The sequence below is a fragment of the Leptinotarsa decemlineata genome, unplaced genomic scaffold (genome assembly GCF_025532065.1).
Source record: "Leptinotarsa decemlineata unplaced genomic scaffold, Ldec_3_MD MMD2_tig00078346_RagTag_RagTag, whole genome shotgun sequence".
Classification (NCBI taxonomy): domain Eukaryota; kingdom Metazoa; phylum Arthropoda; class Insecta; order Coleoptera; family Chrysomelidae; genus Leptinotarsa; species Leptinotarsa decemlineata.
Genome location: NW_027412724.1, coordinates 1,538,329 through 1,553,200, shown reverse-complemented (window position 1 = coordinate 1,553,200; position 14,872 = coordinate 1,538,329). Strand labels below are relative to the sequence as shown.

Below are 14,872 nucleotides of genomic sequence, written 5' to 3'. Positions count from 1 at the left end.
CAACAGTTGACTGTCGAGACCAACAGAAAAGAGTTTATTCATTAAAATTTGATGGTTCAATTTATCAAAGGTCTTTGAGAAGTCTAAATAGATTGTATCCACCTGTAGCTGTTTATTCAACGCAGTGCTGACGATTTGTATAAAACACATGAGATTAGTTATTGTTGAACGTTTATTGATGGAACCATGTTGATATAGAATTATACTACTTCTCATATCAGGAATAATGTTATACAAACACATTTCAAAGATCTCAGCAAAGTTGGACAGAATTGTTATTGGGTCGATAGTTCAGAATGTTATTTGAAGCCCCTGATTTCAATATTGGACACATTTTTGATACTTTACATCTATCGGGAAAATACTCTGTCTTTAAGGCCATACAAAATGTACTGCTAAGGGAGTGAAAAAAGGTGGCTGGACCCACTTATCCGTCATTTTTAACGATAAACACATAAAACTTTTATCGATGTTTTTTGAATTTCTATTTCAACTAATCTAGAAGTCATTGTTTGAAGATGAATGCAGATAAAACAACGGTATTAGGTTTTACAACAGTGAAAAATAGAAAACGTGAAAATATGCGTTGAAAATCAAGTAATGTCACAGATAAGATGCTCCCGCAATTTGAGATTATTTATGGATGATGAACTATTGCAAAATGAAATATCTTAAAATTGTTGATAATTTTTTTTTCAATTGATATTCAGCTATGTCTGTTTTCACATTAAACAATGGCAGTGAGTGATAAAAATAATTGTGGTAAAAATAACTACCTGTTGAAGTATCATTTTGTGTACCTGATTCAATTATATCATGTACCTGAATAGATTAGTGACTTCAAAATATTATATAAAAGGAGTACAGGATTGCTACATACATTTAGTTCAATTTGAAGTTTGCAAACAACAAGTGTTACATTGTCATAAAGTTTAGAAATCTATAAATTTTATTTCTATCGAAAACATGGGAAGATCCAGAGTGTATGTTGGAGGAATTCCCCGTAATACGGAAGAATGGGATCTGGAAGACTTTTTCAAAGGATATGGAAGAATAAGAGAAATTCTTATCAAAAGGAGATTCGCCTTTGTGGAATTTGATGGCAGCAGAAATGCCAAAGATGCCATATACGAATTGGATGGCAAAAAACTTCTGGGAGTGCGAGTGACTGTGGATGTGGCAAGAGGAGAGCCCAAAGGTCGCGATCGGTGGTCTGCTGGCCGCAGTAAGTACGGGACATCGATACGTACGAAACATAGTCTACTAGGAAGCGGAAGTTCGCGCTCATCTCATAGTCGTAGCAATAGTTCACGCAGTAGAAGTATATCTAGGTCGAAGTCTGGACGTGATCAGCTGTCCAGGAGGTCCGGTAGTTCTTCCGATATCCGTTCGCGATCACATTATAGTCGAAGCAGCAGTTCACGTAGTAGGAGTAGATCTAGGTCGAAGTGTGGAAGTGACAAGCTGTCCAGGAGGTTCGATAGTCCTTCCAATAACCGTTCGCGAACTAAATCAAGGTCGCCTTCCCTTTCGACCATGGACCAATCAAAGAGAAATATCGGCGGAAAGAAATCACATTGTCGTTCGAGTGGGTCGGCGCCAAGATCTCGTTCAAGAAGTGAACAATCGAAGGATAGGTATTCTGATAGCAGGTCACGGAGTTTTAGTCGGTCGAGATCGAAGTCCAACTGCTCATATCGGTATGTCCAACGATCCCGTTGTAGATCTGGGTCGCAGACATCAGATTGATGCTTTCAATTTGGTTCCTGAACTTCTCTTGTCTTTTGTCTGATTACTATGAATATACACTTGAATTTCAGTACGTTTTCTTTTTTCTTTTTATGATCCAACTTTAATACGAATAACCAACGAATTCAAAAGCACTTTATTATTGTGAAATTTTCACTAGATCTGATACAGATACAGCATATTATATTACGCTTCGAAATTATGTCAACGAAGCTGTGAAACGTGAGAAAATTGTTGATAATTTTTTTTTCAATTGATATTCAGCTATGTCTGTTTTCACATTAAACAATGGCAATGAGTGATAAAAATAATTGTGGTAAAAATAACTACCTGTTGAAGTATCATTTTGTGTACCTGATTTAATTAAATCATGTACCTGAATAGATTAGTGACTTCAAAATATTATATAAAAGGAGTACAGGATTGCTACATACATTTAGTTCAATTTGAAGTTTGCAAACAACAAGTGTTACATTGTCATAAAGTTTAGAAATCTATAAATTTTATTTCTATCGAAAACATGGGAAGATCCAGAGTGTATGTTGGAGGAATTCCCCGTAATACGGAAGAATGGGATCTGGAAGACTTTTTCAAAGGATATGGAAGAATAAGAGAAATTCTTATCAAAAGGAGATTCGCCTTTGTGGAATTTGATGGCAGCAGAAATGCCAAAGATGCCATATACGAATTGGATGGCAAAAAACTTCTGGGAGTGCGAGTGACTGTGGATGTGGCAAGAGGAGAGCCCAAAGGTCGCGATCGGTGGTCTGCTGGCCGCAGTAAGTACGGGACATCGATACGTACGAAACATACACTACTAGGAAGTGGAAGTTCGCGCTCATATCATAGTCGTAGCAACAGTTCACGCAGTAGAAGTAGATCTAGGTCGAAGTCTGGACGTGATGAGCTGTCCAGGAGGTCCGGTAGTTCTTCCGATAACCGTTCGCGATCACATTATAGTCGAAGCAGCAGTTCACGTAGTAGGAGTAGATCTAGGTCGAAGTGTGGAAGTGACAAGCTGTCCAGGAGGTTCAGTAGTCCTTCCAATAACCGTTCGCGAAGGTCGCAGACGAAACATAGTCTACTAGGAAGTGGAAGTTCGCGCTCATCTCATAGTCGTAGCAACAGTTCACGCAGTAGAAGTAGATCTAGGTTGAAGTCTGGACGTGATCAGCTGTCCAGGAGGTCCGGTAGTTCTTCCGATAACCGTTCGCGATCACATTATAGTCGAAGCAGCAGTTCACGTAGTAGGAGTAGATCTAGGTCGAAGTGTGGAAGTGACAAGCTGTCCAGGAGGTTCAGTAGTCCTTCCAATAACCGTTCGCGAACTAAATCAAGGTCGCCTTCCCTTTCGACCATGGACCAATCAAAGAGAAATATCGGCGGAAAGAAATCACATAGTCGTTCGAGTGAGTCGGCGCCAAGATCTCGTTCAAGAAGTGAACAATCGAAGGATAGGTATTCTGATAGCAGGTCACGGAGTTTTAGTCGGTCGAGATCGAAGTCCAACTGCTCATATCGGTATGTCCAACGATCCCGTTGTAGATCTGGGTCGCAGACATCAGATTGATGCTTTCAATTTGGTTCCTGAAATTCTCTTGTTTTTTGTCTGATTACTATGAATATACACTTGAATTTCAGTACGTTTCTTTTTTATGATCCAACTTTAATAACGAATAACCAACGAATTCAAAAGCACTTTATTATTGGGAAATTTTCACTATTCAAATTAACAACAACGCAACACGTGTTTCGCCATTGTAGGGCGCAACACGTGTTTCTTTCTCACTCCTATTTGATTTTTCATCTTCATTTCAGTGGTGCATTTAAACTTGCCTAATTGCCCACCTGTACTAATAAAATGAACTGAGAAATCATTTACCAACTGATTATAACTCAACGAGTTTTCCATCATCAACCCTTCACTGTTTGAATAAAACTTTCCATTAAATTAAAAACATATATTGACAAATGTTAAGTAAATTCAGAATTTTCTATTTTACTACTGGATTTATATGATTTCTGTCTGAGGTATGCTCAACCAACTTACTTTTTTCATATTTCCAATACATCCGTTATTTGGTGAATATCAATAACACATTTCGTGTTGGGCTGGGGTCCAACAGAAGTTGCTATCATGAAGTAGTGAACCTTGTATTGGAAATAAAGTCTATATTCTGAAAAATTTTAATTGTAATAGTGTCAATTATTTCAATTGACGGAGTATTGGGAAATAAATTTCAGACATCAAAAGATATTAATTCAGCGTTATCAGAAAGAATTTTTAATATTATTCACTTATCGATATGTATTATTTACACTAAAAATAGGAAAGGAAAAGTGAAAAGAAAAAATGTGGCTCCCTTAACATAGTATCTGGATATCCCTGTCTAGAGAACAGATGATGCGAGTTAGCATTCCCGTCACATTTTTTTATTCAGTTTTTTCTTTCGCATGTCTGCATATCGCAAATACTTTAAATTATCTTGAGTAACTGCATATTTTATCATTCCTAAGGCTAACTCAGATGATGCAACAAACGCTTGCCCTTTTTATTTTTTGTATCCCTGCTGTAGATGCTTTCCTAAAGACAGCGAGAGTTTTTTACCACCCTATTATAACTGAAAAGTATAGTTGGAATCTCTGGCATAGAATAAATCTGAACTAATCACTGTTCTCACACAACAGAACTCCAACACTCTTCGCGATGCACTTTTCACCGACCAAGTTTTTGAACTAGACTTCCAGAATAAAGTAAAAATCAATACAAAACATTAACCTTCACATTTGAATCCCAAACAATTGATATTCAAATAATAAACATTCAGCAAACATTCCATTTGTGGAAGTAAAGTAGAAAAAAAATGAAAAAAAAATGTAGATACCCTAATAAACAGTCAGATTTTGAAAAAGGTGATATTTTTGGAACAGTATTTTGTATATATCTGTATCTGTAGGGAGGGTGAGTGTAAGCTCACGCACTCAAGCCACATGTGACCCATCCTCCCGAGGAGTTGTCCTCCTAGGTCATCGTCCATCCTGTCCTTTCCAGGAAGGTGGACAGGTCGCTGGGAGACATCTCCTTTATATCGGCAGGTGTAGGCCAAGACTCGCCGAACACACACTCTCTCATTGACGATGACTCCGGGCACTCGCACAGGACATGCTTGACAGTATCATCTTCCTCTTCACACATCGTGCATAGAGGTGTGTCCAGTAGCCCCATATTATGGAGATGTTTCCTTTGTTGACAGTGGCCAGTCAGAAATCCTACTGTAAGGCATAGATTTTTCCTGGTCATCGCCAGATACTTGTTCGGCGCTAGCTTCCCCGGATCACCCAAGGTGATTCTGGCAAGATTATATCCTTTGATTCCATCCCATCTCTTCAGGGATTGAGCATTTGACTAGTTCCGCAATTATTGAAGTCATCAGTCAGTAGGTGCCACTGGATACTAAAATTCTTAGTCCAGCCGCTTCCTTGGCTGAAGAGTCGGCAATGCGATTACCTTCACTCCTGTCGTGGCCTTTAACCCACCTCATTATAATGTTATTATCTACCAAGGCTTTGGCTAAATCTTGGTAGCACTCTAGTACTAGCCCTGAGGTAATTTTTATATAAAATAGCTATAGATGTTTCTAATGCCATTCGAAAGAAAGAGTATCTGTAATACTACTTCGTTCAATACATCAATGGAGTCAAAAAAAGGTATCTGGTGCATTCGAATAACTTATCAGTTTATGATTTGAATACCTTGTTGAGATGAAAATAATTATATGCTAGAGGTATCAAAAAAACAATATATTTTATTATGATCACTTAAATAAAAGGGTTTATTGTCTAACAGAATTACGGCCAATAACAAGACAAATATAATGAAGTTTACAGCTATGAATTAGTACAAGTAAAATATAATTATAGCATATAAAATCAGTATCTAGAATAGTATTTTATGCAAACACTAGTACATATACATATATATATATATATATATATATATATATATATATATATATATATATATATATATATATATATATATATATACATACATAATAAAAAATATATATACTATAGAATTCTAATTGAATTAACAGTGTGCAGATGGTTGAAACACAGTATGTCACCTTCATTATGTCCAAATGGAACAACAAAAATATCACATTCTGAATAGAAACTATTATAAATTTCACAGCTGTTATGAACACATTGATTCTTGGTATAGGCAAATAGAAGAAGATTTCGTTTCTACTACTTCATCCCGGTACGTGAAAATCTAGTTTGAGATAACAAATCTGGGCAGTCTACCAGATTATGAATCAATTTATATATGAATATACAAGCATAACATGTTCTTCTGTTTTCTAAGGATAAGAGGGCAAATATATTCAGCAACACTATTATCAATTCCTTGGGATGCGTAAGCTCCATCTAGTTTGTAAGCCATGTATTTCATAGAAATTATCAGACAAGATTCGAGTTGATGTAGTATATGCACTTTGTTTACAGGTGACCAGATTAGGGAAGCATATTCCAAACGAAATCGGACATACGCATTGAAAAGTTATAAAACATTCTTGGTTTTGAAAGTCTCTACACGTCCTGAAGATGAGTCCAAGTATTCTTTTAGATGAGTTTCTTATCGATGCCCAGATCTTTAGTTTCAAGGCTTTGTTCTAATATGACGTCATTTATTGCATAGTCGAACTGTATATTGTTGTCAGTGTCACTGTTTTTCGAGTTTGAAAGCCGTGGATTTTTGGAATTTCTTCCTGACGTTTCGCTGGCGCGAGTAGCTAGCTTCTTCAGAGGTTAAACCATTATGTCTTGCTGTCCGATGACTAACTTTTAGGCTTCGTAAAGCGTATTTATGCCTTGTCAGGTAATCAGTTGTATTGGTACCTGTATATGTACTTGTATCTGCACTTGTACCTTCACTTGAACCTGGAACATTAACAATCTTGCTACCTGTTGTCATTTTGTTCGTTATTCTCAAATTCCTTGAAATGGGATTCCATATTCGATTGAGGTTCACCGCTTCTTCTTTTCTGTTGAAATTCTCCGTGTATTTGTGGATCTCTATTGCTTTCCTTCTGCAGAATAAAACAGTACTCTGTTGATTCAATGGGTCTGAAAAACTACAAGTCGCCAGCAGAGAGTAATATGTTGTATTCCACAAATAGCGTGAGATTCTGAAGGTGAGCCTGTTGTAAATTCAACAGTTGACTGTCGAGACCAACAGAAAAGAGTTTATTCATTAAAATTTGATGGTTCAATTTATCAAAGGTCTTTGAGAAGTCTAAATAGATTGTATCCACCTGTAGCTGTTTATTCAACGCAGTGCTGACGATTTGTATAAAACACATGAGATTAGTTATTGTTGAACGTTTTTTGATGGAACCATGTTGATATAGAATTATACTACTTCTCATATCAGGAATAATGTTATACAAACACATTTCAAAGATCTCAGCAAAGTTGGACAGAATTGTTATTGGGTCGATAGTTCAGAATGTTATTTGAAGCCCCTGATTTCAATATTGGACACATTTTTGATACTTTACATCTATCGGGAAAATACTCTGTCTTTAAGGCCATACAAAACGTACTGCTAAGGGAGTGAAAAAAGGTGGCTGGACCCACTTATCCGTCATTTTTAACGATAAACACATAAAACTTTTATCGATGTTTTTTGAATTTCTATTTCAACTAATCTAGAAGTCATTGTTTGAAGATGAAGGCAGATAAAAAACGGTATTAGGTTTTACAACAGTGAAAAATAGAAAACGTGAAAATATGCGTTGAAAATCAAGTAATGTCACAGGTGAGATGCTCCCGCAATTTGGGATTATTTATGGATGATGAACTGAGATTCAAATTTCATATGTCATATTTGCCAAATAGCATTGGTGAACTTGAAGAAAATGTATGCAAGTTTCTAAATCTGAAAATGGAATCAATTCTCTGTGATTCATTGATACTAGCTCAGTTTAATTATTGTGACTCGGTATATTATATAGCCCATGTTGAATGCCGAAGATATCCGTCAAATACAAGTAATGCCAAAGTCGTATTTGCAGCTCATACATGGGATGAGAAGGCGACAAAGCAAAACACATAAACTGAATGAGTATAAATGGCTGAATATGGCAAGGAGACGATTGTTGCATTTGTCTTGTCTATTTCACAAAATTATCAGCTCAAAAACCTCACCTTACCTTTCACCTCACCTTACCTTTCGAACAAAATTACTTTCAGAGAGGATATCCATAATATAAACGTACGTTTTGATGGAACTATACACCTCCAATACATAAACCACATATGAAAGATCCTTTCTTTATTAAGTGTCGAAGGTTTATAATTCAGTCCTCAACGATTTTGAGTGAACAAGCTTTAAAAAAAGGATGAGAACTCACCTTCTTGATGAACAAGTATAATTTAGATGATGAACTGTGCTGTTTTCGAAAAATTGTATATGTGTTGATAGGAAGATTCAGATGGATATAGATAGATATACGTGTCAGCCAAATTTTTATTTTATTATCACTATTTTTTTTTACCGAAGTATGCGCTGGTCAGGCTCTATCCCTCGAAGCCCTGATACATTCGGGAGGGCGCGCCAGCATTATCAACCAACGACCACTCCCCACACCGTGGGGTAAGTGATCATTGGGTCCGAGAATCATGTGCACTGAGAAAGCGCAGTGGGCCAAGAATGACAGCCTTAGCATTTTTCCGGCTAAGATTTCTGTCTTATTGCGGCAAGCCGGTATGATTTTAAGTTTCAAGAGTAGAGAGGGCATCATTCCACCAAGGACTCCAATAATCAGAACAACCATCTCAACAGAGTGGTCTGGATAGAGTCTGCGGAGTTCGAAGAGAAAATCTCGATATTTTATCCATTTTCCCTCCTCTTCTCGGACGATATTCGTCTCGCAAGGAATTGAAAACTCCTCGACAAATATCGTCTTGCTCTGGTGGTCGATAAGGACTACAGCAAAGCGTAGGGCAACACCGGTGTCTCATCAATACCGTAAGAGTGCCGTAGATGGTAATAAAGCACTCTTAGGACCACGTTATATCGATGGATATAGGCCGATACCGCATATGCTGGACATGCTGAGAGCGAGTGCATTAGGGTCTCGGACGCCTCGCGGCAGGAACCATCACGCGACTGCGGTAAACTAAGGTGTTGAAGACACCATCCTGGCATGCCATGATAAACTCCTCAGTTTTCAACTTCAGCCCACTCAACCTAAGGAAAGCGAAAGTCAGGCGATTTGATAAGCCAATGTCTTCAGTGCTATTGAAGTAGACCCCATGCATTGGCTTATCCTTAGTATGAAATTTGGGATAGACAAGTGTGCAAAGGTCCATCTCAAATGAGCGAGGACTACGGAGAGGATGTGCAGCTCGTAGATGGAAGCATCTTACACCATCTGGATGCCGGACGTATACTTACCTCAGGGTGGAACAACGCCACTCAGAAGAGGTAACAGCAGTGAAGAACTGTCTCCGCGGCAAGTATCAGCACAAACTCCGACAGATATGATCATCCTAACTGTCGGGGAAAAACAAAGTTGCTGCAACAGATATGCTTGTCGTTTCAATCTTACTCTACTCATTTGGAGTAGAGAGGTGGACTCGTGAGGAACTGTATCAACTCGACGTAAAGACCCGAAAAATGACGCATCTCCGTGTGAGTCTGCATCCTAAATCTTTCGTTCCACGGTTGTACTTCCCCAGACAACAGAGCGGCTATGGACTTTTATGTTTGGTGTGTCTACATGACAGAATGGTACTGGACGTAGCTTGTAAAATCGTCAGGAGTTCGGATCCCCTTCTCTGCATGGTCCACGACCATGAGAGACCATCGCGACCATCAGCTGCTCGAGCAGCTGATGAACTCGGTTAAGTTTTTGACACTGAACTAGGTGATCACAACTCTGTCACAGAGATGAAACCCGTTCAGCAAAAGGCTCATATAAAAGCCGCAGAGATCACCTTATTCCTGTGGCAACACAAGCATAAGTCTATTATTATTATTTTTACCATAGTATGCGCTGGTCAGGCCCTATCCCCCGAAGCCCTGATAGATTCGGGAGGGCGCGCCAGCATTATCAACCAACGGTCGTTGGTTGATAATGTTGATAATACCGTGGGGTAAGTGATCATTGACCATTATCATTGATGATGATTATTATTATTATGATAACTATTATTGTTGTTATATAAAAGGAAACTCATCGATACCGAAGGTTGTGAACTGCGCAGGTCCAAAATATAAGATTTTTCAGGAAAGTCAAAAAATCTTTTGAAAAATAAAGTTCTTTTATATTTTAGTATTGATTGTTTCTCAATAGTTGATGTTTGTGAATATTCATTTTTTTACAGGAATTTTGACACCAGTTTGACTACAGTAACATTCAGATATGCGCGGTATTTTTCTGAGCATGTGCGCACCTTTGAAATTCTGAAATTTGCAAAAATGGGGATAACTCCAGAAATGAATTTATTTTGTTTATTCTGTAGGTGCTTTTTTCTCCATTAGATAGACAACTAGTTCATAACTTTTGGTATCAATATGTAATTTTGGGTTATGGCAAAAATCAACCCTTGAGGGGTTGAAACGGGCGCTAGAGCTACGATTTTGGCAGAGCACCGGATATACCTGTACTAAACTCATACAGCACATAATTTAGTTGAACCATTCAATTCCCACCCTGGGGAAGGTGCAAACTAATTAGTTCGATGTAGTTCTCTTCAACCACCAAAGTAACACGATATTCGTAATGGATGTTTTGTCTGCAAGTGAGATAAACGGGATTCACTCTACAACCTCCGCGACACTAGACCACTTTTTCAAAGTAATTATTCCGATCATTAAAGTCCATTGTTGATTGATACCTTTCTCGAATATTTGTAATAGATTTTCATCATCACGTATTACTTTTATTATATGGAGAACATCATTTAGTGGAAAGAAGTGTACAAAGTAGAATATTATCACAAAAATGTGTATCTATTCTTCAATAAATTTGTGAAGAAATTACCAACAGCAAAATTACAAGAACAATACTATCTACCAATATCTTTCCTTTCACTTTTCATTTTGTGAAGATGTTTTATTCATCAGTCAATAATGAAAATATTTTGACACCATTAAGATTAATTTGAATCGAATAATTACTCTGAACATGAAGATCCTATAATCATATGGAATACTTAGAAGCCGGTTAGCAATTTATTCAATAAGTGATGTTATTTATACATGGAATCGACGGAAGTGTGTCCATATAAGAGTATAGATAATAATTTGAATAGGTATCGTCTGATCAAGAATATTACTAGCTTTGGAATTTCAATAAGTACCTATAGTGTATTATAAATTAGTTTCGAATCAATTAAGTGGTTCAATATTATATAACTAAAACTAAAATATTCTTTTATCATGTGAAACGTGGTACAATGTATGTATGATGATACAAATTTTGTGTATGTACATTATTAGTATCATTATTTAATCCTACAAAAGTAACAATTGGTTTATGGTAGCTATAACATATGTTCATAGACAAAATCAATAAAATATTTTAATAATAAATAACCTTTCCTTACATTATCATATTGATTTACATACAATTTAAGTAATAACCTAAGCTTTTCTCAAGTCAAACAATTTCAATATTGAATAGTTTAACTTAGATTAGTTTAATTTATCACTTATAGGGCGTCCCGAGACGAACATGTTTTTTTCCTTAGAACCAGTCATACCGTCTCATAGTCACAAATGTAAGGCTGATGGGTTCTCTAAGTAAGATGCATCTTTATTAAGTAACGATTTTGTTCATCTTGCAATACTCCCTTTTTACTTGTAATAATTCACTATACCTAACTTTCACATTCGTTTTTGAATAAGTAGTACACTCATCAATCAACATTTTTCAATATTGCAAAATAAAACTATTGACACCTCAACTCGACTTACTAAATTGTATTTCTTCTTCACTAACACTTCAATATTTCAAACTCGAATACGAGTACTAATATTCGTTGGTAAATTGTCTCTTTATGGCGAACCATCTCAAAGCTACTAGAGCATTCACTTTCACGATTTCTTCTAGTCTTATAAATCGTTTCTTTTAGGATTTTTTCGAATGACGACAACTGAACTTCACCCAGTCGCCCCACTTTCAGCAGGCAAAGGAAAATAAAATTAACTGGTATGAAAATAAAGAAAATAAAATTCTTCTTGGAAAAAAATAGGAATTCTAAGAAAAATAAACATAGGTACATATAAATATACATTCCAAAATCAATTGGCAGGCTAGAATTATAGTCACAGAATATGTTCATACTGTATGAAAATGCTGAGGATGCTGTTGTACAGCGAAACACGTGTTGTAGTTTGGTAAACAGTCAAGTGAAAATCTCACAATGGAGTCTAACTTGAAATTTTCATGGATTTTCATCAATTATCGGCCAATTCTATCTTATACAAGGTGAGTCAGAATAAGATCGACAAACTCCGACTACAGATTCCGCAGCTCATTTTGAGATAAACAGTTTCTATCAAGGTATGTCCTAAAATGTATCCCCTCTGAGATACAGGGTGTCAAAAGTACGACAAAAATTAAATTTTTTTTTAATTCCTGAGGAAAAAAATTTCAAACTTGGTGCACTAATCAAGGTTTATCAACGTGATAATTTGAAGTTATAATTTCCAATTTTCGTAAGCCAGTGGCGAAGTTAGAATGGTATACGGTCATATTTTCCCTCATATTTTTTTTTGACAACTGAATTGACAAATGAGCGTTCGACATCAGTTAGGCTAATCGATACTCAACCTAAAAATGTTTTCATTCATATTATTTGATCGTATCCATGACGTGGATTCACTGATATGTTACATACTTTCTTGCATATGATTGTTTTGGCATATTAACTGAAAAACAAACCCAACTTTAAATTCATAATATTCCAATCAAATAAGAGTTTAGATCTAAACAAATTTTTGCAGAAAACCGAAGATAAGTAATCTTAATTTGTTAAATTTTATGTTGGAGTACCATTTTTAGCCTTTTCTAATTTGTTTATCGAGGAAAATGCATCCATTCAGCGTATATTCTCGAAAAAGAACAAGAATAAAAAATCGTGTATTTTTTATGTATTGTTCAATGGCACACAAACTAGTTTGGAAGGTTCCACTTGCTATCACAAATCGAAAGAAAAATATTTAGAAACAGTACAGTCAATTGACATAGTAAGCATCCTCAGAAGCTAATGGAAAAATGGAAAGTTCTTAAGAATTTTCACCAAATTCAACATCCACCCTACAGATTTTGGTTACAGGACGTTTGAAGACCCCTGTAGATGTTTTCACCTCGACTACTCTCTTAACATTGTCATTTCCTGGAAATTCTGCTGTGATTCTACCTAGTGGCCAAGTATTTCTCGGAAGGTGACCATCTGCAATAACGACTACATCCCCAACCGCAACCGCTTCGATAAAGTCGGTAAATATTCCTTGATTCATTTCGACCAAAATATCTCTGCCAGCCTTTGAGACTTCTTCCACTGCTTTCTTAGGTTTTGTTCTTCGAATTTTGTTGGAAATGGATTTTCTGAGGGTGAACCAATCAGAAGATGATTTGGCGTTAAACACTGAGGATTAATAGTAGACCATTAACATGAGTTAATTAATATGAGTAAAGCCTCTTGGCTTTTTTGGAGACACACTCTCTTTGCATCATCTATTTCCTAGATAGTTTCCTTGATAGTTACAAGAAATATCGGTTTTCCCACGATGTTTTTCTAGAAGAAGTCTGCAAAACCTCAATACCCGTGCTGCACTTCTCACAAGTCGTCGCCATTTGGAAAACCGGTGTACTTCTGGCAGGTAGTCAAAAGATGGAACAATGAAACCAACAAAATGTTCAGCAGATTTTATCCCATTTTTATCGTCGAGATGATAATTTGAAAAATCGTAGTCTGGTGGTGAATCACTCAAGTTCCACAGAAAATCAGGACCTCAAAACCAACAACTATTATAATTTGCGTCAATATTCGATGAATTTATTCTTGTTGCTTCATCAGAAACGTTTAATTTGCCAGGGACATATTTCCATTGAACTGCAACTGTTAAATCTTGTATTTCACCGATTCTATGTGCGTCAAATTGTTTTAATTCCGTCCATCACCTTTGATCCAACACAGAACTGTTTTTGAATTTGTCCACAAAAAAGAACTATCGACAGAAAATCAATTTCTTTCAATATCGTGCATAACGATCGGCTACCCATCACTGCAGCTTGTAACTCTACCCTTGGAATTGAAATAGTCTTAAGGGGACTCACTCTGGCTTCAGCAAAGGCCACGAAAGATACCTCAATGTGGTTTCGAAAATTATTCTCAGGTAGGCTACCACTGCAAATGCTTTCTCGCTCGAATCACAGATTATGTGGATTTATGTTGCATTAGCAGTAGAAAGAGAGAGAGAGAGAGCAGCATCGGGGAATCCTGAGTGAAGAGATTGATTCTAAACTTTTCAATCATTCTAACCATCTATGGAAAATTGTTGTTGGAATCTTATCGTCCCATCCGATGCCACTTCGCCAAATTGCCTGTAGAATGATTTTTCCCTTGATAGACAAGAATGTGAGAAAGCCTAAGGGATCGAAAATCGACATAACCAACTGCAAAACTTGGCGTTTTGTAGGAATCACCGTATCATCAGTTATTTCTTTGGGAACCATATGATAAACGACTTTAAATGTAAACGAATCAGATTTCACATCCCACCATACTCCTAAAATGCGGTCCAACGATGACTTATTGAAATATTTTTCGACATGTTCGTTTCCGTATTTTGAGATAACCAAAGGTGAATTTGAAGACCAATTTACAATATCGAAACCACCACTTTTATGGAGTTCAATTATTCTTTCGATTTTTGAGAGTGCTTCTTGCTCTGTATCACAACAATCCAGATAGTCATCAACATAGAAATTTCTCTCGACATCTTTAATCAATTCAGGATATTTCGATTGCTTAGCATTTAAATTTTTAACATATTGTGCGGAACATGGAGAACAAGAAGCATCGAACATCATCACCTGTA

The 14,872-nt window shown here is 36.6% G+C and overlaps 1 protein-coding gene across 1 annotated transcript; it reads left to right on the top strand.

Moving 5' to 3' along the window:
- The first annotated feature begins 2,169 nt into the window (after nucleotides 1-2,169).
- Nucleotides 2,170-3,371, top strand: LOC141487000 (uncharacterized). Its single transcript, XM_074185649.1, has one exon. The coding sequence runs from the start codon at nucleotides 2,270-2,272 to the stop codon at nucleotides 3,317-3,319; it is 1,050 nt and encodes a 349-aa protein (XP_074041750.1). The 5' UTR covers nucleotides 2,170-2,269; the 3' UTR covers nucleotides 3,320-3,371.
- Nucleotides 3,372-14,872: the final 11,501 nt, after the last annotated feature.